Below are 26,653 nucleotides of genomic sequence, written 5' to 3'. Positions count from 1 at the left end.
AGGGAAGTAAGAGGGCACTGTCATCACAACAATAGCTAACATCAAGCTTCTGTGAGGTGCCGGGCTCTATTCTACGGCTTCCTGTGTGTTACCTCATTTAATCCTCACAAGTGCTGTATAAAGTTAAGTATTACTACTAGCCATATTTTATAGATGAGTAAATTGAGGCACAGAGAGGTTAAGTAACTTGTTTAAGGTCACCCAGTTTGGCCACGGACATACAGTGATAGTGGAAACCATTTCGTTGTTTTGGCCCCGCCTTGGTCCTGTCTCTGAATTCACTCCGTTCAGTCTGACAGAGGGGAATAGCTAGCAGCATCTGTCATGCTGGGCTCCTCACTCTCTTGCGCCATCCCAGAGCCTATGACAGATGCTGTCAGGTGTGTGTGGGGTTATCAAGATCTTTCATTGCTGACTCCATCCTGGAGCTAAGGTGCCCAGCGGAGCTCTCCTGTCATCCACCAACTTTTTGCAAATTACAGAAGTGAAACTACAACCTTTGAGGGAATCTGGAAAATGAAAAAACCACCCACATTCCACCACCCTGACATCATCCCCTTCACATAGTCCTTGCCAGTCTTCGTCGATTTATGCCTTCATGGAGAGTTTGTAACTTTGCATCCTGCTTTAGCATCTATCATAAGCATTTCCCACTTCTCTGTCTTTACCTGTGTCTTTGGCAAGTTAAGTCTCTAAGGCCCTTCAAGGTACCCTTTTTCTCTTCCCACCCCCATGTGAGGATTTTACCTGTGGCTTTTCTTTTATACTGTTAAAACAACCTCTACTTATTGGGGAGCATCTCCCCTCTGGAGTGGCCTTGGAGTCGGAAACAGGCTCCTCAGCACCCCATAGTCTCTAAAATCATCTAACCTTCCCTTTGTTCAGAGAGAAATTACGTTTCAGCACAGAAGGAAGCATCCAGGTATCATAATAATAACACACAGGCAATCATGGGGGAACTGGAGAGACTCATCTCCAGGCTCTTACTGCCCCAGCCCTTTGTCTCCTTTCCCCTCTGCCTTTAATAATAGCCACGTTCACTGTGTTTTCACAGCGTGTCAGGGGCTGTGCTGAGAGCCCTGTGTACATTACCTCTTTTCACCCTCACCAGCTGGAGGGAAGTATCAGTGTAGGGACCTTGCCCAGGCTTCCCGTGCTGAGTGAACCTAGGATCCCTGCCTGGAACTGTCAGCTCCAGTGGTCTTCATCGTTTTCATTTCTTTTCTTTTTTCAATCTGTCTGCCTCTCTACCAACAGATGATCAGTGAAGCCCCACTCCATGCTGGGCACTGTGCTGAAAACCAGCTGCCATCAAATGGATTCTGACTCATGGAGACCCCATGAGTGTCAGAGTAGAACTGTGCTCTATAGGGCTTTCAGTGATTGATTTTTCAGAATACATTATCAGGCCTTTTTTCCAAGGCATCTCTGGATGGAATCAAACCTCCAACCTTTCAGTTAGCAGCCTGTCACATTAACAGTTTGTACCACCCAGGGACTCCGGCACTATGCTAAGTATTAGTAACTCAGTGGTTAGTCAGATAAACAAAATCCCTGCTCTCGTGGAGATTACATTCGAGTGGGGGAGACCTAGAGTAAGAAAAGCAAACAATTGTTGATCATTTCAGACTGAGATGAGTGCTAAAAAAGAAATAAGGTAGGGTGATGAGATCAAGAGAAATTGGAGGCAGATGGGGTGGGCAGAGACATCCTCTCTGAAGAGGTGAAGTTTTCCCAGAGACTTGAAGTATGAGAAAAGTCCAGGTGGGTGGGATGCACCGTGGGACAGTATTCCAGGTAGAGGAAGGGCCTGTGCAAAGGCCCTGGGGCAGGAAAGGGCTGGGTATGTTAAAGGCACAAAACGCAGTCACTGTGGCCAAATACCGTGGGCTGAGGTCAGAGAGGTGGGCAGGGATCAGATGAGGCATGGTCTAAGGCCTTGGAAAGGAGCTCAGATTAATTTCTTTTCATTTCCTAGGTTGGCGTTCATTACCTCTGGCCAGTTGCTTCACCCAACTTCTAATACTCACTTGCTGAAAAGGAAAAGCACAGTTCAGACCAATAAAATGCTGCCACCATCAGCACCCAATTGTTTCATCATTAGAATCTCCAACTGCACACACAACCCTTGTCACTACCACCAAAAGGGGTAGAAAAAAAGAGAAACGAGGGAGAAAGTGAATTATTCCTTCCACCCCCTGCTGAGTATGCAGAGCAAGGGACATATGGAAATTAATATATGCAGCTCTGATAACATGGATCTCCTCGGCATTTTGATTAAATGCTGACGGTTATTAAATACCTCCTTCTCAGAGCTCATCTCCGAAAGCCAATGTTGCTTTTCATTCTGAACTCTGATGAACTGTCTCAATTCCATTCGTACACCTTGGCTGAAGCGCGGTCGACTGAGGCTGGCGTTTGAGGAGGATGGAGAAAATCAATATGAAATGTGAGGCAAGAGGTCAGATTGAACTTGTTTTCCCCGCTGGCAAGAGCTGAGGGCTGCTGCTGAACAAAGGGAGATGTGCCCTGGAGAAGGTCGGCACTTTGGACGAGTCAGGAAAATGAATTTCGTTTGCTTCTTAATTAGAGTAGGAGGCTGGCAGCTTGGAATTCAGAACGCCACTGTGTCGGCATGGGGCATGGGGAGGCAGGGCTGGCGCAGAGGTCTGTGGGCCACTAGCTAGCCCTTGGGTGTCCCTAGGGACTGCTCCCAGGCTTCTCTCCAGAGTATGGGGGGCACAGGCCAGAAGGAGGATCAACCCCTGGGTGCCCCAGGGTGTGTGGCTTGGCAGGACTGCTGCTTCCGTCTACCTGGAAGGCTCCTCCCTGTGCTTTCTCCCAGTTAACATCTCAAGCTTTAGGTCTCAGCTCAGTGGTCACTGCCTTGGGGTGTAAGGTCCTTGTCGCACCCACTCGTAGCACCACCTGCCTCTCTTTCCTACCACTTATTACAGTTGTAATGTCGTATTTGTTTGTGATTCTCTGATAAATGTGTCTTTCCAGTGCGCTCTAAAAGGGAGGAAACGAAGTCTGCTTTCCTCACCAGTGCATCCCCTGAGTCTGGTTCAGAACCTGACATACAGTATGTGCTCAACAAATATTAATGAGCAAATGAATAACAGGGGCCTCCTATAGCTGGAAAAAGGGCTAAAGTTTTAAGTATCTTATAGTTTCAAGCCTGGAACAAGGGTTATTCAGGAGAAAAAAAACGTGAAAATGGAGTCCCTGGGTGGTGCAAACTGTTAATGCACTCAGCTGCTAACTGAAAGGTTGGAGGTTTGAATCCACTCAGAGGCACCTTAGAAGAAAGGCTTGGCAATCTACTTCCAAAAAATAAGCCACTGAAAACCCTATGGAGTACAGTTCTACTCTGACACACATGGGGTCTCCATGAGTCACAATCGACTCGACAGTAGCTGGTCTAGGTTTAATCGCGATTAACAGCAGCAACAGCTGCTGCTATTTCTGGACTCCTGTGTGTACTGCAGAGTGCTAGGATCTTACACGCATCATAACACTTCTTGTGAACAACCAGGCCTATGAAGCTGTTCGTATTATTTCCGCTTTCAAATGAGGAACTTGGAGATCAGAGAGATTAAGTAACTTGACCGAGGTCACACGGTCACCGAGTATCAGAGCTGAGCTCTGATTCCAAAGCTTCTGCTCTAAACTATTTTAGTTCTGCAAGTTTCTAAGGTCTTGTCCTTTTTTCATCTTGAGTTCAGGATTCAATAAGCCTTCCAGTCAGTTTATTCTTGGGTATCCAGAACTCATGGGAGTTTGTCTGACTCTAACACTCAGGCTGGTGTCCACCACACTGAGCTGTGAGGACACCAGGGCTTCTAATATCTGGCATTCACCCTGGGTCAGTGGCCCTTTAAGCCTGGTCCTGCCTTCACTCAGCTGGGCTGAGTGCTCCCAGAGAGGCCCTGAGTCTGTAAGCAGCTCATGTCACCTCACACACATGTCCCAAACTTGACCCTTCACTGTCCCCCAGAACCACTTCCCATTAGTTCCCCTTCCCACATTTCCTATTTATGTAACCCTCGGACATAAAATTTACTTATTGAATAAATATTTACTGAGCACCTACTTATGTGTTAGACCTTGGTGATATGATGGGAACATACAGACTCAGTCTTGTTCTCAGAGGCCTTACAGTCTGTGGGAAGGACACTGAGCACTGAAAGTCATCTCCATGTGTGATGGATGCCAACCTCTCATAGCGCTTACATCACCCATGCTTATTTTCAAAGAAAGTGTCCCCTTCTTCTATCCCTTCCTTTATATTTCTACAGCTACCATCCTTATCTAGGTTATAAATTTCCCTGAAACTAGAGCAAAACCTTCTAACTCTCCTCACTTTCTCCATGCCACCAGTGTGTTAGTCCTCTGTAAAACATAAACTTTGTAACTTTGCTTGCCAGCTAAATGATCCCAAATCATTCCCCACATATTAGATGTTGTGCTTCTCAAACTGGGCTACATGTATATCTGGGAGTCAGGGATGCAGGGTATACCAGGGAGTATAGGAAGCTGTGGAATTAAATGCTGCATCTTCTAAGAACACCGATTTTGCTTGAAATTTGGGGTGGAGATGTCATTATTAAATTAAAATGAAATTAGACAATTTATATGGGGACAATGTAACATTCACATGAAATTTTAAGAGAGAAAAATAAGGCTTCAAAGAAAATCCATTGTGGTCAGTACCTCCCATGGGATCACTGTTCTTGGCAGGCCTGCTGCTTCTGTCTACCTGGAATTTTCTGCTGTGATGGAAATGTTCTAAAACTGTACTAATGTAGCAGCCACTAGCCACAGATGACCATTGAGCACCTGAAATGTGCCATTTTGCCTGTGCTGATGGGCTGGGCCACCCTGAGCACATCAGAGAGGTTTGATTGCCTCTGGACACCCTTCCTCCAAGACTGTGGGGCTCACGGCTGGCTCCTGGAGTGCTGTACTTGGTGGAAAAGTTTAAGAAGGACTGGCTTCTAGGCTGAGAATATAGAGAAGGTACTGAATGAACGAATGAGTGAGTGAGTGAATACATGAGAGCACAAACTTTTGACTTTGGTCTTTAAGGACTAACCTGATGTGAACCATCATTCCTATTTCACCTCATTTCCTCAATACTCCCCTTTTAGCCTGACACTTCTCGCTAAGACTCTTTTTAAAGGTTCCATATACCTTCCTAACATCAGGCTTTTACCTATGCTGCGAGCACTGCCATAAACAACCTAACAAATCCTACTTGTACTTCAACACTTGACTACTCAGCCTCAGTTTTCCCTGTGAGGTCTATCCCAAATGTTCTACTCTCCCCTGAATATCCTAACCCTTAATTGTCTCTACCGCTCATTTGGGTATTAAACACCCACTGCCTTATATATGGAGTCATGGTGGCACAGTGGTTAAGTGCTCAGCTGCTAACTGAAAAGTCGGCAGTTTGAACCCACCAGCTGCTCCACAGGAGAAAGATGTGGCAGTCTACTTCTATAAAGATTTACAGCCTTGGGAACCCTATGGGGCAGTTCTACTCTGTCCGATAGGGTCGCTATGAGTTGGGATCGACTAGACGGCACTGGGTTTGGCCTTATACATTGTCTCTGAAATGTTTCACAGGTACGTTTTGCCTCATCAGCCAAATTTTAAATTCCTTGAGTGTAGGAGATAAGTCTTACCTTTCCATTGTGCCTCTCAGAGTTCTTAATAGCAGTAAACACACCACAGATACAAGAAAATCATGATGAAGGATGGCTTAATTTTAGTCCAAATAAGAGGTTCTCAACTTTGTGTCCCCCAGGAGATATCTGACAGTGTCTAGAGACATTTTTGGTTGCCACAACTGGGGTTTGTTACTGGCATCTAGTGAGTAGAGGCCAAGGATGCCGCTAAACATTCCACAATATACAGGACAGTCCCTCCCCCCCCCGCCACCCACCCAAAAATTGTCTGGCCCAAAAAATCAATAATTGCCACTGCTGAGAAACCCTGCTCCAGATTATAATATCTTTCTAAGTGGTGTCCTTGTTTCCTTATTCTCTCAGCCAGAATCCAGATGCCATCCTTCCGCCTTCTTCCTGAGAAACTTCTCTAAAATTGAATTGTGATCATATTATTCCCTAGTTACTTTAGTGGCTGTTCAATAATTTGAGGAAAAAATTCAAGGTCTTTATCATGGCCTTTATGACCCAGCTCCTGCCTTCCTCCCAAGCCTCAACTCGCTGCCTTCTGCAAGTAATTCCATCCACACCAGCCATATCAGTCGCCCTGCAGTCCCACAAATTTATTGTGATCTTTCATGCCTCAGCACCTTTGTGCATGCAGATCCTTCTGCCTTGAACACTCTTCCCCTCGTCGGCTTATGTAAGTACTGCTAAAGGTCAACAGCACAAACACTAACAAATATTTATTAAACATCTATTACGGGCCAGGTACTGTTTTAGGTGCTGGGGAAAAAGCAGTGAACAACACAGAATAAGTCCATGCCCTCAAAGAACTACCAGCTCTCTACAACAGAACTTTCTGCACTGATGGAAATGTTCCCAATCTGCACTAATATAGTAGCCAGTAGCCACACATGACTATTGAGCACTTGAAATGCTGCTGATCTGAATTGAGATGTGCTACAAGTATAAAATACACACCAAATTTTGAAGATTTAGTATAAAAAATGACTGTAAAATATCTTATTGACAATTTTTAATATTTATCTCATCTAAGCCCCATGACAAACTCATGAAGTGATGGTTATTATTATCCTACTCATTTTACATATGAAAAAACAGAGGCTCAGATAGGTTAGGGGAACTCGGCCAAAGTCAGATAGCTAATAAGGGGTAAAGCCTGGCTTTGACCCAGGTCTGTGTGGTCTACAATGCACACTCTTACTACTACACTATACATACCACCTTCCCGTGCTATACCTCTCATAGCAAATAAGCAAACATCAAGATTATTAAAATGACCACAAGATATTACTCTTTCTCCTAATCAGGCACCTATACAGAGAGCAGTCATACCACTCATGTTACATAGGAATTAAGATTGAACACTGGGATTGTGGGAGAGAAAGAACTTCATTTTCTCGCTCTTCACAGAAAACTGGAGTGGCAAAACAGCAACTAGCAGAAGGTGATGGTGGGACAAACAGCTCTAGTCTCTTTTGAACATCTTGGCAATGGAACATGGATTGCCACTGCCATCCAGGCACCTTTACGCTGGGGAGCAGTGTGTTTCTAGAAAGTCTCTGATAGCGCCAGGCCCACCCTACTCCCACAGCACTCACTGGTAGAGGCAGGCAGGTTGTACCCACCTACATCCAATTGTGGCCTTTTGCTTCCAAGCACTCAGCTCCCACTAGCTTTGTAGCTGCTTTGCTTCCTCAATGCTCTTAAAACTCCAGCACATAAAAGAGTTAAATAACCTAAGAATAAATCTAAGAAAGTGAAAGACTTGTTCACTGAAAACAATAAAGCATTACTTAATGTCATTAGACATTAGATAGATGCAAATAAAAACTATGATGAGATACAACCTCACTGCTAGTAGAATGGTAATGATTAAAAAAAAAAAAACAACAATAGGTGTTGGCGAGGTTGTGGAGAAACTGGAACCCTCATCCATTGCTGGTGGAAATGTAAAATGATATGGACACTGTGGAAAACAGTTTGGCAGTCCCTCAAAAAGTTGAACATAGAACTACCATATGACCCAGCCATCCCAATTCTAGGTATACACCCATAAGAAGTGAAGGCAGGAACACGAAGAGAAAGATGTACACCAATGTTCATTGCAGCATTTTTCACAATAGCCAAAAGGTGGTACACAATTAAAATGCCCATCAACAGATAAATGGATAAAAAAATGTAGTATATTCAAACAATGGAACATCATGCAGCCATACGGAGAAATTAAATTCTGATGCATGCCACAACATGGATGAACCTTGAAAACATCATGCTAAGCGAAATAAGTCAGTTGCAAAAGGACAAATCCTGAATGATCTCACTTACATGAAATAAGCAAATATATAGAAAACAAAGATTACTCCAGGGGTGGAAGGGAGGGGGAAAGGGAGAATTTTTGCTTAAGAGGTGTCTTAGTTATTTGGCACTGCGATAACAGAAATACCACAAATGAGTGGCTTTAACAAAGAAATTTATTTTCTCAGTTTAGGATGCTGGAAGTCCAAATTCAGGATACCAGCTCTGTGGGCTCTCTAGGAAGGTGGTTCTCTTTTGAGCTTCTGCTCCTGGGCAATCTTCATGTGGCTTGCCATCTCTCTTCCCTCATCTCTGCTTCTTTAATCTCTTTTATATCTCAAAAGAGATTGACCCAAGATACATCCTACTCTAATCCTGCCTCATTAACATAACAAAGACAACCCATTCCCAAATGGGATTATAACCATACGCAGAGAGGTTAGGGTTTACAACACATATTTTTGGGGGACAGTTCAATCCATAACAGGGGCACTGGTTTTATGTTAATGGTAGCGGAATGATTTGGAAAAGGATAGCAAGAGTGGTGGCACAACTTGAAGAATGTAATCAATGTCACTGAATTGTACATGTAGAAATTATTCAGTTGGCATATGCTTTGTTATGTATATTTTCACCACAATTAAAAAAATACTGAAAGAAATTGAAGAAGATGTAAATAAATGGAAGGACATTCTGTGCTCATGGATTGGAAGACTTAATATTGTTAAGATGTCAATACTACACAAAATGATCTATGGATTCAATGCAATCCTCATCCAAATTCCAGCAGCCTTCTTTGGAGAAATGGAAAAGTCAATCCTCAAATTTATACGGAATTGCAAGGTACTCTGAATAGCCAAAGCAATCTTGAAAAAGAAGAACAAAGCAGGACTCATACTTCCTGATCTCAAACATATTACATAGTGACAGTAATCAAAACAGTCTAGTACTAGTACAGTGATAGACATATAGACAAGTGAGATAGAACTGAGAGTCCATAAATCAACCTGTATGTCTACAGTCAACTGATTTTTGATAAGGATGCTACATCCATCTAGTGGAAATAGTCTCTTTAATAAATGGTGGTGTGACACTTGGATCTCCACATGGAAAATAATGAACCTGGATTCATACCTCACACCATATATATAAAATCTCAAAATGGATCAAAGAACTACGATCATAAAACTCTTAAAAAACAAAACAAAACATAGGAATAATGATTCAGGACCTAGTTTTTAACAATGGATTCTTAGCTATGACGCCAAAAGCACAAGCAACAAAAGACAAAGTAGATAAATGGGACCTCATCAAAATTAAAAACTTTTGTTCATCAAAAGACTACCAACAATGCGAAGAGACAACCTACAGATTCAGAGAAAATTTTTGGGAACCATACAACCGATGAGGGTTTAATATCTAAAATGTATAAAAAAATTCTTATAACAACAAAAAGACAAACAAACCAATTAAAAAATGGGCAAAGGACTTGAACAGCCATTTCACCAAAGAAGAAATATAAACGACCAACAAGCACATGAAAAGATGCTCCACATCATTAGCCATTAAAAAATCACACCAAACTGGTTGCAGCGAATTGATTCCGACGCACGGCAACCCCATGTGTTTCAGAGTAGAACCGCACTCCATGGAGTTTACAATGGCCATGATCTTTCAGAAGTAGACTGCCAGGCTTTTCTTCCAAGATGCCTCTGGGTGGATTCGAACGGACGACCTTATCGTTAGTAGCCGAGCACTTAGCCATTTGTGCCACCCAAAGACTCATTAGCTACTAGGAAGATGCAAATCAAAAATCACAATGAGATATCACTTCACAACCACTAACATGGCTATGATTAAAAAAACAGAAAACAACAAGTGCTGGCAAGGATGTGGCAAAACTGGAACCCTAATTCATTGCTGGTGGGATTGTAAAATGGTATAAACACTGTGAAAAACAGCGTAGCGATTTCTTAAAAAGTTAAACATAGAATTACCAGATAATCCAGCAATTCCATTCCTAGGTATATACCCCAAAGATTTGGAAGTAGGAGCGCAAATGAATACTTGTACACCAATGTTCATTGCAGCACTATTCACAATAGCCAAGAAGTAGAAACAACTTCACTGTTCATCAACAGGTGAATGGATAAATACAATGTGATGCATATGTACAATGGAATATTACTCAGCCACAAAGAGAAATGAAGTCCTGATACATGCTACAACATGGATGAACCTTGAAAACATTATGCTGAGTGAAATAAGTTAGTCATAAAGGGACAAATATTGTATGATTCCACTTATATGAAACATCTAGGATACAGACCAAAGTTTATTAATGGTTACCAGGGATGGGTAGCAGGGAAGGGAAAAGGGGGACTCACTGCTTAGGAGACACTGAGCTTCTGTTAAGGGTGATGGAAATATTTGGAAATGGATAATGGTAATGGTTGAACAACATGATAAATATAACTAATGTCACTGACTTGTACATGTGAAGAACATTGAAAAGGCAAATGATTTGTGACATATATTACCTCAATTAAAAAAAAATTAAATTAAAATTTAAAAAAAGAGCAGGGAAAAGCCAGAAAACTCCATTGTGATCTGAGGGCAGGTGAATCTGGCTGCACTTCACCCGAATTCCTTCCCATGTGGAGCTTTTCTGGTGCCCATTAGACCCACTGGGACTTCTAGAGTGCTGGTTCCCACAGCTGTAACTTCTCCAAGAAGGCACTGAACCCTTCCCCTCCCTGCCACTCTCAATTCCTTGTCGATTGTCTGCCTTCCATACACCTTATCAGCAAGTCCTGTTAACTCTGATGCCAAGATATGTATAGCATCCATCCACACCTCTCCATTTCCACATCCCTGCGCTTGTCCAGGTTACCCTCATCTCTTGCCTAGATATAGCAGTGGTCTCCTAAGTGGCCTCCCCCTTCTGCTACCCAGATTCATCCTCCCCACAGCAGTGAGAATGATCTTCTTAAAATGTAGTTCGGGTCATGTCATTCTATTATTTAAACTCCTCATTGACAGGGATCATGTCTTATTCATCTCGTACTCCACAACCCTAAGTGAATGTTTGTGGAATTCCGTGTGAGGTTTCATCTTTTTTGAAAACTCTAAACATCGAGCTGACGCCTAAGTCGGGCCCACAGGTGCAGTTTCTCAGGCAGTAAAGGAGTACAACGACCTCTGAGGCTCCCTTCCCCTCTCCTCTCGCATGCCGGGGCCAGTGGCCCATCCACCCCCATTGCCCCTGGGCTGCTACTCACATTTGGTGTGCCTGTCACACAGGGCTGACGCCCTCATGTCACACAGCCGGATCGTCCCTTTGCTGCTGCTGTACACAAAGGTGTTGCAGTGATGGGGGTGGAACTCGGCTGCCGTGATCACCTCCGTGAGTTCCTCCATGTTGGCCGGCTTAATGTCGACAATATCTGGCACAGACGAGTCAAGGAGGGAACCAGGAAAACAGGAGGAAGAAACCAGAGTGATAAGTAATGACATCACCTTACAATTGTGTAACATGTCAGCATTTACCACACATGGTGGGTCCTTGTAATAACTCTGTGAGCAAATAAGCAGTTATTGTTGATCCCGCTCAGTGGTTAAGAGTTCAGCTGTTCAAATCCACTAGCTGCTCCTTGGAAACCCTATGAGGCAGTTCTACTCTGTCCTATAAGGTCACTATGAGTCAGAATCCACTAGATGACAAGGGGTTTGATTGGTTATTGATCCCAGGCACGTGAGGCTCAGGGAATTTAAGAAAATGGCCCATGTTTACCCAGTGGTCAGAGACAGGATTAGAACACATGTCTCCCTGACTCCTAATCAGTGTTTTATCCTCCACAACATGGAGAAGATGTCCTATTCGCCATCAAAGTTATCTGCTCACGCAATCATGCTAAAACATGCCAAGCTGCAATGACTTTCATCTCCCATTTTATGGTAGTGGTTAAGGAACTAGTCCCATTCCAACTGAATAAATCAATTTATTTGGATCTTTAACCCCCAACTCCCGGGCTGATAAATGATATTGACAGTAGACTACAAATCTTCTCTCATGAGAGGATTCTGAGACCTTCTTTAATAATAATGTTGATGATAATAGCTGCCACCATTTACTGAGCACTTACTATATGCCAATCACTGAGCTAAGCGTATTATGCACTTTATTTCATTAAACCCTTACAAAAACTCTATAATCAACTCTCTCCTTATCCCCATTTTTCAGCAGTAGAATAGAGGCTCAGCTTGCATAGAGTAACTTGCCTCAAGCTACATGACTAAAGAGTGTCAGCACTAAGATTTCATCCCAGGTGTGCTCTTTAACAATTACGCAAGATTTCTCTTTCTTAAGATATACAGGACCTCAAATCTTCATAACTTGTGCTTTAATTTAAATCTTGTGTGGGAGCTGTAGCATCAAAAAGCAGCCATCTAATTGTATGGGGGACAGTTTCCAGGCTATGTTATGTTATCCTTAGTTTTATCATCTAATTTTTTGTCAGTATTCTCCTTTCCAAGCAAGAATTATTCTGCCTCTATTTTTTTTTTAAGTTCACAATTCTTGTATGTTAGAATGAAGCGTTTGGCCTTTCTTTTATAGAGGTGATTCAAATGAAGTACGTAAATGTCTTCTGTAGGGTGTCTGGCATGAGTTCTTCCCCCAGGTGGAGAAGTAGGTTTGCGTTGCTCTCTTCATAGTCCTGCTGAGAGCTCAGGGATCAGGATGTAGTTTGGGGCTACTGGGGCTGGGATGCTGAGGATCCAGAAACCTTCCTGCAAAGAAACAGGCCTCATGATGCAGATGCTGTTACACAGTAAAGCCAATCAAAGTGATTCCCACTTTTCCTAGACTTCACCACTTGTGAGCCACCTTTGTGTGTGTATATATATATATATATATATATATATATATATATATATATATATATGTATAGCTGTCTATGTGTGGCCAATGTACCTCACAGGCAGCCACCACCTGTCTGTCCACAGAGGCTTGCATGTTTCCATGGTGCGGAACAGGTTTCAATGGGGCTTCCAGACTAAGATGGACTAGGAAGAAAGGCCTGGCAGTCTACTTCCGAAAATCAGCCAATGAAAACCCTACGGATCACAATGGTCTTATCTGCAACTGATCAGAGGGATGGCAGCATTTCATTCCATTGTGCATGGGGTCCCCATGAGTTGGGGGCTGACTCAATGGCAGCTAACAACAACAATAACAGTAACAGCATGTATGGTCTTGTATTATTTTTTGCTTAATTTTTTTCTTCAGATCAACCTAAACTGACTCACTCTTTCCTTTACCAGCCTCATGTAAACAGTAATCCAATATACAGGAAATCATGGGTTTAATATATTCGTTACATTTCTTTACATGAACTGGTTACATTCATTTTTTTCATGCAAATAAATGTAAAATGATTAAAACAAAAACATTTGTGTGTGCAAGAGTTTAAGTACATTTTAGAAAACACTGCATTAAATCAACAAGCATTAACTTTTACAGACGCTCCGATTAGACCGGGATGGATGAAAATCTTCTTTGCTTTTCATTAAGTAGCATCGTCCCCTCATAGTTTAGATGAGTACAAGCAAACGTATTGATATTTTTAATCACACTACCACTAACAATGCAGTTATCTATTATCAAACATCACCTATGCTCTTGCTACAACGATTTCAACATGCAATTAGTTGCAACAATGGCTTTGTATTTGGCTGTGCCTCCTTCCCCTTCAATTCTCTCTAATAAATCCTGCTGGGTTCTTTCTAAAACAGCTTGAGACTGAACTAACATTACATTTGACTATGATTTCCCCACTAAATCCAGATGCAAATATTGCTTGGGTCTCCAGGGTAAGTGAGTCCCTGGATTTATAAAATACTACCTTTCAACTCAACTGCTGCTGGAGTTATAAATGTTATTGCAGTTAGCACCACATGCTGGGGAGCAAGGGCCTGTGCCAATCAGGAGGAGGATCCAAGCTGATCTCCCATGTGCCCTTCAGCCCCTCAGCCCATGCCCTGGGCTTTGCGACCATGGCATGGGGTGGGGTAAGCAGAGGTTAGCGTTCAGCTATTGTTAGAGTCCATCACCCTCCGGAAGGAGCCTTCACCTCTTACCGTGCCAGTGAGCGTGTTTCCATCTTCCCAAAATAGGGAAAGAAAATCTGGTGTCAGTTTTCTCAACCTCTACCTGTGTAGCTTTAAAAACAAGCTAAGCTGGAAAGGATCTTCGCTGTGTGGGCGAGGGAGGTGCTACATCTACAGTTATTTTTTTCCCCACCTAAAAATAAGGCCCGAAAATCAGAATGCGTAAGATGAGGTGCCTAAACATACCTATGAAATCAAGAATATCCCCCACCATCAAGAACACCATCGTGGAGATGTGCCCACTAAACCTACTTAGGATTGCTGCTTCTGGATCTTTCCTTCCTTCCTTCCATCCATCCATCCATCCATCCATCCATCCATCCATCCATCCATCCATCCATCCATCCCAGACCTCTAAGCCTCCCCATCACCACTCATCCGAAGCCATTGCCATCTCTCCCTCTCCAGGGCTGAGTCTCTTTGAATAGAGTGCTTGTTTGGTCTGATTCAGTGGGGTTCAGGGATAAACCATAACTCTAATCCTGTTTTTAATAACTTTTTGAGGATAAGGATGAAGAGAAGGATAACAATGACCAGTAGATAATGATTATCAAGTTCCCAACATGTCCTGTGCTAAGTACTTTACATGTATTATTACATTTAACCCTCATCTCAGCCTTATGAGGTTGGAACTATTAACATCCCCCTTTTACAGCTAAGGAAATCAAGGCAGTGAGTGAGGTAAATTATTTGAGGTCATATGACTAGTAAGGGGCCAAGCTAGGATTTGAACCCGTTTGTCTGACTCTGGACCTTGTATTCTTTATGCCACTCTGTCTCCCCTCAGGAACGGCCCTTACACAAACAGCCAGCCTTTCTGTATGAGGTAACTCTGGCTCTCTTGACACTACCAGTAGTAGGTAAGTTGCCGCGGAGTTGATTCTGACTCATGACAACGCCATGAAGGTCAGAGTAGAACTGTGCTCCACAGGATGTTCAATGGCTGATTTTTTCTTAAGTAGATTGCGAGGACTTTTTTCCCAAGGAATCTCTGGGTGGACTTGAATTTCCAATCTTTCGGTCAGCAGCCCCTGCTTTAGCTGTGCGTTAACCGTCCGCAGCACCCAGGGACTGCACTATTCCTGGCTTATCAGAGAGCGCAGCTCCATCTCTTCTGATGTGGGACAGTGCTCACTTAATTCACCTATTACTTTGGTGACTACATTTTTCTGAACCAGAATTTTGGACATGGCAACTGACCCAGGATTTTTGTGTTGTATGATCTGATGGATTTCTTGAGCCAGAAGTTGGGACAGAAACCTGGCAAAGGATTTCTTGGATTATTACCTTATGGAAGATCTGCTTAGTTCCAAAAACATTCAGGAGAAGGAGTCTGGTTGTCAAAAACGCGATGGCTTATGGGGATGATGTGAGATGACATTTCACGTCGGCATCATTGAGAAACCCAGGCCTTTTCCCTTATGCTGTTCTACAGGGAGACAGATGCCTCCGGTAGATGTGGTTTTGCCCTTCATGTTGGGTGGGAAGGAGAAAGGAGATGAGCAATGCATGGTTCCCTGCATTATCTTGAACATGGGATGATGCATTGTGACAGTCAATTTTCTCTTCCCTGTCCTTTAGAGCTCTCTATTCCAATTATTTCCCTGTTGTCCCAAAGAACTAAATGGTAAAAGCAAAACATAGCATTTAATCCGTAGCTCATATCCAGTGCAGACAGCCAACAGATTGCTATTAAATTAACCCTGGGGCTTGACAGATCTGTTCCTTCTGACCCCAACTGCTTACGGCATCCCTTATTAATGCTGAACCCAGGCAAATTACCTCTGCTAACAAAAGGGGTTAATCCGGTTCTCTGCTGGGACTCTGGAGGCAGCTCTGAGGACATGAGGGGGGCACCGCCAGCTTGGCAGCTGAGCTCCATGTGTGGAAGACAGAGAGAAGGTGAGGGCACCGCTGTGCCAAGCAGTGGCCTAAGGCATCATTTAAAATAATAATTGAAGACACTGGGAGGTCACCCCTTAAGGGATCCGCTTCAAACAAATAAGAAGCCAGTGCTATAAATTTTATCAGCAGTGGGCTGAGGGAATGGAGAGGATTATGGCAGGATGGTAAGAGGTAGCACGAGAGCCATATAAAAGTCATTTTCTTAATCTCAAATTTGAAAAAAGCCTTCTATGCAAAAATGTCTAATATAACATCATTTCAAAAAGGAGAAGATTGACAATAACCTAAATGTACACTAATAGTAAATTGATTAAGTAAATTGTAATCTAGCTCATTAAATTATGGAGTGAAATTACAGCTCTGAAGCCTGTGAAAAACACAGTATGAAAAATTCTGTCTATAACATGATTATACCATTATTTAAAATATATACGCTGAAAATAATGAGCTAAAAGGCAAGACACAAAAACGTTAATGACAGTTTTATCTGGCTAGTGGGTCTATGAATTTTTTTTTTCTATTTCTCCATTTTTTTTTTTTAATGAAGTTGTATTTTAGAATAGGAAAAGATTTAAGATATTTTCTATACTTATTACATATACAGTGAAACCCGTGAGCCGGAACTTGTCAAGACAGCTTTGTTTTTCCAGGTCTTGCAAGTTTTCCGCCTTTGAAAGGGTGCAGACTTACCATTTCTCTATCGCTCTCTATTACTGGAAAATATTTGAGTTTTCCTTCTCTGACAGGTTTCCACCTTACACAGGTTCCACTTTCACAGGTTTTACTGTATGTTATTTTATACATATTATAAAATTATATGTATTAATATGTATATATTATTATATATATTATTTTAGGTGAGATTTAAGATATTGTCTATACTTATTATACATATTATTTTAGGTGAGAAATGTACGTACAGTCTGCCTGTAGCCATATTAAAAAAAATCACATACACACACTAACAGAAAGAGACAGAGAGGAGAGGACAGAGAGGATAGGGAGAGCAAAACACAGAGGGAGGGAGAGACGGTGACTAGACAGGAAGGAAACGTAGTTGTATCTTGTAGCGGGATTTGATTCTAAAATCACCATGGAATATCCCTTTAGTAACTTTAGTTTGGGTTCATTCATTCATTTATTCCTTCTAGAATCTACAATCTGCCAGTATTTTTGGGAGGCAGGGGATACAGTAGTGGCCAAAGCAGACAAAAAAACAAAACAAAACAAAACCAAAACCAAAAAAAAAAGAAAAAAAAACCCCTGATCTCATGGAACCTATATTCTAGTAGGGGACATGGTCAGTAAACAAGATAAACTAGTAAAATATATAGTATATTGGATAACGATAAGTGTTAACTGGAAAAATAAAGCAGGGCATGAGAGAGTGTACTTATGTGTGTGGGCAGGGGGTGTTGTCATAGATTGAATAGAAGGAAGGTTCCTGGGTAAACCAAGAGTTCTACATTTGTTTTCTTGTTGTTGGTCTTTTCTTTTTTCCTTAGTCCATATGGTTGAATTATCTAACATTAAGTTAAACTTGTCATGCAACTCTACTGCATATAACCAAAATTAGGTGGTAAGATTGGTCGTTTTTTTCCCCAAAATCTCTACAATGAATATAAATGTTTCTTTGTTATTAAACAAAGAAAATAATAAACACTTTTTTTCTAAAAAGTGGTTTTCCTGGCTTAAAAATTATCCACAAGTGAGTTGAGAGATAAGAGCCTTATCTCTACAGGTGAAGTTCAAGTAACTATTTTGAGAAAATGGAAAACAAAACGGGGCTAGGAGATTTGGATTCAGTTTAGGTTCCATCTCCATTTTGCTAAGAGCACTTGGAAAAGTAATTTTATCTCTCTGAGTTTCAACTTCTTCACCTTTAAATGGGTATAATACTATTTACTTTGTCAGTCTCTGAGAATTTGATTAGCTAATAAGATAATGGAGAAAATATTACTTACTAAATGATTTTGTTGAATAATCTCAACTTCTGAAGGAAGCAGCATATATTCCTCCAAGGATATTGTTTATATGCATCAGCTTTGTGAGCTTTTGAAGGTGACTGTCCCTGTATGCCTCTGTCACTGCTCATTTTGCTGATACTGACAAGGCTTTTATTTCTCTAAGTCCTGCCCAAGCCAACCAAGGAAAAGAGAGACAAGCAGGTTGCCTCTCTGCAGGGCTGAGTGTTATAAAGATTGACCAAGCTAGAGAGTGGAATCTAAGTTTACCTGGGTAAGGCACTCACATTCAAAAGCATCTGAGGCTTTTCATAATTTTAACTGGCAGACATTGAAGTCTGCCAATACCGAACATGGAAAATAGCCACATCTTGGCCTTGAAAACTGAGCGTATTAGAGTTGGAACCCTTTTCAGAGAAATTTTCTTTGAAGTCCTTTTTCCTTTACAAGGTATGAATTTAATCTTTGGCTGTTAAGCAAAGATTACAAAGCATCCAGATATTGTTAGCTGGAAGGAAAAACACTGCTTGAAAATAAGGCACTGGAGATCTCCAAACAGAATTCCAAAGGATATCTTTCTCTTAAGAGCTTAAAAAAAATCCAATGTGCAAACACTCATTGAATGTTTGCCAATTGCTAGACTCACAATGAGGAGACTGACAGAGATACATGATGCCATATTAGTTCCTGTTTAAGTATGCATTGAGCTACAAAAGACTTAGGGCTGAGATGGTCTTTATGATTGGGGACCACTTGAAAACCCCATAACCACAAACCCTTTCTTTCCACCATTTCCACCATTGGAAAATCCCCAATACATCCTTCAAAGGCCAACTAAGATGTTACTTTCTCTACGAAGCAGTCCAGCTTTTCTTTCATGATCCTTCTTGTCCTGTGCATCCACAGTACCTTGACCACACCTCTATGAAAACAATTCATATTATTACAGTTATTTTTGTAACTTGACATAGTGTGATATAGTAGATTTTACTGCGGCTTACAGTAAGAGGGGCCTAGATTTTAATTCCAATCCTATGACTATTTTCATAATCTCAAATACCTTTGAACCTATTATCTAAAAAAAAAAAGTAAGAAAACTACAGATGATGCTTGTAACGTATCTGGCACTTAATACAGGCTCAAAAATTGTTAGTCTCATCCCCTCTACTGTGGTCACATGTGTGTCTCCCTCTGTCCCTAAACTCACTTTGATGGCCTTGTGATGTATCAACCTGGTTAGGCTGAGTGACAATCCTTAGAATTCCCTTTCTAGTATGTGGGCTACAAGGGACAGTCTCTTGGGACAGTTGGAGGATGGAAGGAGGAAGCAGAGATTTTGCAGCAGACCTTCACCCAGCTATTCAATCAAATGCTAATCTAAGTGCTGCAGTGAAGAGAGTCTGCAGATGACTAAAGTCCCTAATCTGTTGATTTTAAGTTAATCAAAAGGAAGATTATCCTGGGTGAGCCTGATTTACACAGTTGGAAGGCCTTTAAAAGAGGCCTAGGCTCTCCTTGAGGTAGAGACTCCAAACGGCCTCTGGGTCTGCAACTGCTCTGCTTTCCCCTGAGATCTTCCGTCCTGCCTGCCACCTGTGGACAACAAACTTCAGCCCATGCCCATAGGGGTCCAGCCTGCTCATACTCTTCCCTTTCTGACTGCCTGCCTGAAAGGTTTAGGGCTTGCTTAGCCAGCCATCACAATCACATAAGCCAATTAATTCCTTGTAATAAATCTATGTACATACACACACACACTCTCTCTCTCATACATTCTTTCTCATACACACATAGACATACACTCTCTTTCACACACACACACTGGTTCTGCTTGTCTGCTTCAACCCTAACTGATATACCCAACCTCCAGATTTCAAAGGCCATGATATCAGGGATGGCGTTTTATTCATTTTTCCATCTCCAGTTCACATAGTAAGTGCTCAGTAAATGTTTAAGGATTTTAATTTAATTCATTCTTGTGATTTAGCAGTCTTAACATTTTTTGTTAACAGAGAAAACTGACAGTAGGTCAATAAGCCAATATGCCAGTCCTGTACAGTGTGAATCATTTAGCCTGTGGTTTTCTTAGGAGAGAAGAGGATCCAAGGAACAAGGTAAGAAGAAAAGGGGGCTAGGAAATGCTCCAAATAATAATAAATGAAAAAACCAAACCTACTGCCATTCAGTCGAATTCTGACTCATGGTGACCCCATAGGACAGAGAAGAACTGCCCCATAGGGTTTCCAAGGCTGTAATCTTTATGGAAACAGACTGCCACATTTTTCTCCTGAGGAGTGGCTGGTAGGTTCAAACCACTGGCTTTTCGGTTAGCAGCGGAATGCTTAACCATTGTGCCCTTCCCAAATAATAATAGTTACCATTTCTTGGACCTGCTCTCTATGCCAGGCACTCTTCTAAATACCTTACATTATTACCTTATTTTAATCCTCACAATAACTTTATTAGGTAGTATTACATTTTACAGCTGAGGAAATTGAGAGGTTTAGTAACTGGTCAAGGTCACCCAGATTTTAAGAGATGAAGTTGGGTTCAAATCCCATGAATTTGACTCCAGAGTCTGCATTCCCAATTACTAAGCTACACTGCTCTGAGGAAGCTCAAGAAGCCCCAAGATAAGTCTGAAGAGTTGAATTCTCGCCATCTTCCTTGACAATATAAGGCTCAAAGGGCTTGATGAAACCCCCGTCTCTGGATGCCTGCTCATAAAGCTATAGGACTGGCCTCAGATGCAGAGGATCAGCATCCACACTAGCTGGACACCAAGCTTGGGGATGCCCACCAAGGCTGCTTTCAATATGGAAAGGAGGGGCCTGCCCTGATATACACAGGCCAGTATTCTGGATGTATCATTAGAAGAGATGCTCTCCTTTTATACTAAATGCCTATATGAAGCTGATAAGTGCAATTGAGTCCCTGGCAGAATGAAACGTCCTGCAGCAACAAGAGAGGAAGACTTGTAGTAGGTCCCGGACATTTCCCCAAAACCTGCCTGGCCGAATCTCATTGTTTAGTCCATGGACAACTGCTGTCCGTGGTACTGAAGAGTGACAGAAGCTGGAAGCCAAGAGGCAGAGCTATATGGTCCCCTGATCAGGGAATCAACTTCAAAAGAGCATCAGCTCAGTTGACAAATTAAGCTAATGCTCAGGGATGTTAAGACCAATGTTAAAGGTGAAGTACTCTTGGAAACCAGTTGGCATCTCTCAGGGAAACCTTCTATCTTGTGCCCAGAAACTAGACTTCTGCAAAGTGTGGCCTCTGCTTACCTTTCCACATTTATCTCTATACCACCATGTCCACTTCACTTTCTGGGCTCCAGTTAGAATACTTAGAGTTCTTCCAACATGTCATGCTCCCTCTTGCCACAGGACCTTTGTACATACCTGACCAATCTCTCTACATCTCTTTGCCACGTTAGGTCATATTCTTCGTTTTTCACATCTCAACTCAATGACCACTTCCTCAAGGAAGCCTTCTTTTACTCTCTAGTCTGACAGGTTTCTAAAAAATGTATTCACAGAACCATATTCCTTTTATTCACAGAACTTATCTCAGTTTGTAGTTATACACGCATTAAAAAAAAAACCAAACCCATTGCTGTCGAGTTCTATTCTGACTCATAACAACCCTATAGGACACAGGAGAATTGCCCCATGGGTTTCCAAGGAGCAGCTGGTGGATTCGAACTGCCAACCTTTTGGTTAGCAGCCAAAGGCTCAACCACTGTGCCAGCAGGGCTCCATACATGTATTAGTGTTATTATTTAATGAATGTCATTCTGAAAGAGGAAAATTTGTTTCTTTTAACTTTTGTATCCCTGGGACTAAGTGCAGTGCCTGGTACATGCCAGGTGCTCAATAAACAGTTGTTGAGGGATATAGCTTTATTTTTGGATGATATGGGTCTAGTTAATAGATCTTACGCTGGACAAGTGAGAAGTTAGGATTCTTAGTCCTGAGAAGAGAGTTCAAAGGGTCGTCTTAGGTATACCGTTGTTTTCATAAAGGAGAAACATCTTTTTATAGCAACTTTTCCTGTTTTGAAAAGTCAGGGTTGCCTTTTGCCCCAGCAAATCACTGATCTAGAAATGGAATATTACAGTCCTGATACAGTTAATCCACTAAGGCCAAAGTTTGGCCACGTTAAGCCAGAATCTTTTTTACAGACAGGAACATTCTGGCTATGGATGGAAGGGGGAGGATTCAAGACTAGGTGCCATGAGGCTAAAAATGCCTTGTTCTGATCCGGGGCTAAACACAAAGCCCTGGACCTTCAAGATCCTGTAAATATTTGGTAGTAGGGTATAAATGAGCAACATCTTGCAAAAAGCACCCAACTGCAAAGCCAAAGAAAGAGTCTGGAATTGAGAAGATGACCCAGAAAATAGACTCATTAGAATAGAATCCATAAATCTGACATCAAACAATCTAGTTTCTTTGTCCTTTGAATATTAATGATGATTATTATATTGGTTTCTGTTTATTTAGCAGCGTACTATACTAAGCATGTATCTGTACATGTGTACATGTGTACATACACATATACGTATATATATAATCTTTTTTTTTAAATTCTCACAATTCTCTTTGATGGAGCTCCTCTTTGCAGATGATGAAATGGAGGCCTGAGGAAGTTAAGAAACATGTTCAAGCTTACACAGCCAGAAGATGGTAGAGCTGGGCACCAACTCTTGGACTGTCTGACTCTAAAGTCTGAGTTCTCAACCATAATGCCAATGGCACACCAAATGCCAGTCACTGGAAATCATGACTCTTTTCTTTTTACTCCATCTCCATACCACTTGTCTTACTATTATTATTTACTTAGTACTTTTCTTTACATATATGCACTTTGTAATTTAAACACATTTTTCAATATTTGTGAAATCATAGGATCAATATGCTAGTTGTATTTTCTAACATACATTATTATAAATACATAATTATGAAAACAAAAAAAAAAGTCCACCTACTTAGAATCACCTTGCCTACCATCAGTGGTACTCATACCATGTTTTGGAAAACCCTGCATTATTCTGTCACGAACCATGTTTCTTCTGACTCCTTAGCAGTAAGAGGCATTATTGGTGCTAAATAACATACGATTTAAGATCTGCTTGGTGGGTGGTGTTTTTCCAAGGCTGTTTTGAAAGACGGTCGCTTCCTACCCCAGAGGTGGCTGTACTTCAGTGATAATAGGCAAAAGGGTCCCAGTTTGTACACTCAACTCAGTGCTTAGGGCAGTCTGGTTGAAAAGGACTATATAGATAAGAGTTATCATCATATTCATGATGACAATGATTATTTTACATATGGCTGCTTTAAGGGTGAATGGCAGGGTCTCATTTGTATGCCAGCATCTGGCAGGCTGTCACACATCTGCAGAATATAACCTAAATTGTGCTATTAATATTTCCCCTTTGCATTCTCCCCAAGGCATCTGTCTCCCAAAATGCCTAAAGAAACGTCCCTCCCCCTTGAAGGCCTAGAGGCAAAATTGAGAAAACATGTCACCTAGACCGGGGAAAGCAGAGGCTCAGAGTGACAGCCAGCTGAGCCTGAGCAGACTTCTGGCTATTGGAATAGACGCAAAGGGAGAGAGGGAACCACCACCCACACTCATTCCATTAGTAGCTCACTGCCTGACAAAATCTGTAGGCAGGTTCTCCCAGGCTCAGACAGTATGTCGAGTCTGCTCTGTGATCAACAAAAGATGCCACTCATGGTCCTGATGGTCAGTTCTCCGTGTTTCCAAACATACCTCATAACTGCCACTACTTGCTTAAAGCTGCCTTCCTCGAAAAGCCTTGGGAACTACAGAGCACTCTCTGTGGTGGAGACTAGCGAGCTGTGTACCCAGACCAGGTCTTTATTTTTCTTGGGCACACAGCTAGACTACAGTTCCCAGTGTGCCTTGTAGTTAGAGGTAGCCATGTGACTGAGTTTTAGCCAATGGAATGAACACTGCATTAACGCCTGGCCCATAGGAATCTCCAGTGTGTGATCCTCCATGATCTTTTCCTTCTACAGACAATCATGGTGGCATTGGAGAGACACAGGATGGAAAAACCTTAAGTCTCTGAATTACTGACTGGAGGAGGCCATGTGCTGATGAGATCATCAATATTGGATTTTATAGGTGAAATAATCTTTTACATGTTTGAGCCATTATGGGGTATATTTTATACTAAGTATTCAGAACTTTACCAAAACTAATATGATTTATGATCAAATGTCTCCTGGATATCTCTACTTAGATGACCTATTGGTACATCGAACTTGACATGCCCAATCAAAATGGTACTTACTCACTATGTCAGAATGTTCTAAGCACTTGAATACAGCAATGGATCATACAAAGTCCCTGCTCTGAAGGAATTTACATTCTAATATGGAGAAACCAAAAATACACAAATAAAAAAAATATGGATAAGTACTACGAAGATAATAGAGACAGGGAGTTATTTGGGGCTGCTTGGGAATTAATGGGAGAAAGTGTCTCTGAGGAGGTGACATCAGATTGAGGCCTGAGTGATAACATGTATTTCGCCATATAATCCCTCAGGGCTGAGTATTCCAGAACGAAGAAACAGCAAATGCAAAGAATGTAAATGAGAACAAGGTTTATCCAGGAACAAAAAGGTGGCCAATTGGTTGAAGCAGAGTGAATTAGGGGAGAGTGGTATGAGAAGATATCAAAGAGGAAGGGAGAGCAAAGACTGTGTGGGGTCTTACAGTACAAGGTAAGGAGCTTGGATTTTATTCTAAGTTTAATGGGAAGCTATTAGAGAGTTTTAAAAGCAGAGGGGGAACAATATCTGAATTACATGTTGGAGGATCCACTATGATTGTTAGGTGAGACATGTGTTGTGTAGAAGAGCAAGAAAAAATGGAGACCAGACAGATTTTGCAGTCATCCATGTGAGAGACAACAGTAGTTTATACTAGTGTTGTGTTGGAAGCAATGGAGAGAAATAAGTTGATCTAAGATGTATATTGGAGGAAACATTGGCAGGGCTCCTGGATAGAGTGGTTTGGAGATGGCGGAGGCTGGTGAGTGAAAGAGAAGAATCAATACTGACTCCTAGGTCAGCTGCTCAACTGGCTGGCTGGTGAAACCACTACATGAGACTGAGAAAACTAGTGAGGGGTCAGGTTTGTGGTGGCATCAAAGATATGACAGATGCTCAATAAATGGTGGCTTCTTATTATTAAATAGAGAGCAAGATAATACTGGTTTAGACACTCAGTAATTTTCTTGACTTCTCTAAATTTTAGTTAGAGGAGATAATACGTACGTTACGGGGTTGTTATAGCAAATACACCCTTGGTGGGTAGATACTGGAAGGAGTTATGATGGGTGCTTGAGGATTGCTAGTAAAGTTCTGGTTCTTGATCTGGAATGCTGGCTACACAGGTTTTGTTCAGTCTGTGAAAATTCATCAAGCGGTACAAATGATATGTGCACTTTTCTGTATTACTTCAATAAAGGGCAAAAATGAGATACCGTATGTGAAATTCCTAGTGAGGTGCTTGGAGCTCAATAAATGGCAGCCACTGTTATTTTAACCATTATGATGCAATGGAAATAATCTCACATATACCAATAGTCCATGCTGTCCATATAGACCATTTATGAATCCTTTAACAAGAGGAAGAAATCCTAACTGAACTCTAGGGTCTTATCTTAGTTGATAAAGTCACATCTAATTTTAATTTATGGTGCAGAATTCCATGAAGGAATTGATTCAGAGTTTGAATCCAAAGCTAGTCCTGACCCACCATTTGTGAGTACCTCTATATTTTTCTTATTTTATTGTTAGGATAAAAGAGTATCAACATAATTTAAAACGGAAAAGTTTCTCATAAATGCTAATTGTTGTAGTTGTGGTTGCTTCTTTCTATCCCAGTTTTTTCCAAAGCCAGCTCATACCTCAATATTCTCAGGATTGAATGTCCTGTTTGATTACTGGCCCCAAGTAAAGGATACTAAAACTTTGATTCGTTATTTCAAAGTTCCATAGGTTAATCCTCAGGTCATCAGCTGACATGTAGGTTTCATAGTCGCTGTTGACTGATATGGAGTTGATGTGATATGTGTGCGCGTTGGCAAATACTCTTCGTGGGGTGGCCTCCACCATTAGGTCCATGGGTCTCAGGACAGGCACCTGGGATAGAAGAGAAACAAATCACTTTAGAATCAAAGCTTTTCTCTAGGAAAAGCAATCCCATTGAGTGTACATATTTATATACTTTATTATCACACACAAAGTCATAGCCACATTAAAGAAGCTCTAAGTTCTTTAGGAGACTGACAACAAATCACATGTTCTTCCTATTCCCTCCAGTTTTACTCTTTTTTCAAAAGATATTGGGAAACTTCATTCTTTATGACTTCTAAGTTTTTTTTTTTTTTTTGTCCTTTCAGTCTTCTCCAGCGGTCTCATCTCAGGGGAACTCGGAGTCCACTTGGAGTCATTTGCTTCTTAGGGTCATTGATGCAGGTTTTTTAAAAATTATTTTTTAAACACTAAATCTACTTCAAAAAGGACATTGTAGTATAAGGAAAACTGAGTAAAGCTAAAAGAATTGTAGAATT

General features: G+C 41.5%; 1 protein-coding gene across 7 annotated transcripts in view; it reads right to left on the bottom strand.

Moving 5' to 3' along the window:
- Positions 1-26,653, bottom strand: part of PPP2R2B (protein phosphatase 2 regulatory subunit Bbeta) — a 566,434-nt gene that overhangs the window by 52,714 nt on the left and 487,067 nt on the right. For all 7 annotated transcript variants that reach the window (XM_004384934.2, XM_004384935.2, XM_004384940.2 and 4 more), the window contains 2 exons: positions 26,045-26,222; positions 11,276-11,440 (listed from right to left, as the gene is read on the bottom strand). In XM_004384934.2, coding sequence (XP_004384991.1) covers positions 11,276-11,440; positions 26,045-26,222 — 343 coding nt within the window. The remainder of the gene's footprint in view (positions 1-11,275; positions 11,441-26,044; positions 26,223-26,653) is intronic.

This window comes from Trichechus manatus, unplaced genomic scaffold (genome assembly GCF_000243295.1).
Source record: "Trichechus manatus latirostris isolate Lorelei unplaced genomic scaffold, TriManLat1.0 scaffold00130, whole genome shotgun sequence".
NCBI lineage: Eukaryota > Metazoa > Chordata > Mammalia > Sirenia > Trichechidae > Trichechus > Trichechus manatus.
Note: the sequence above shows the minus strand (reverse complement) of the source record. Positions and strands in the feature narration are given on the sequence as shown.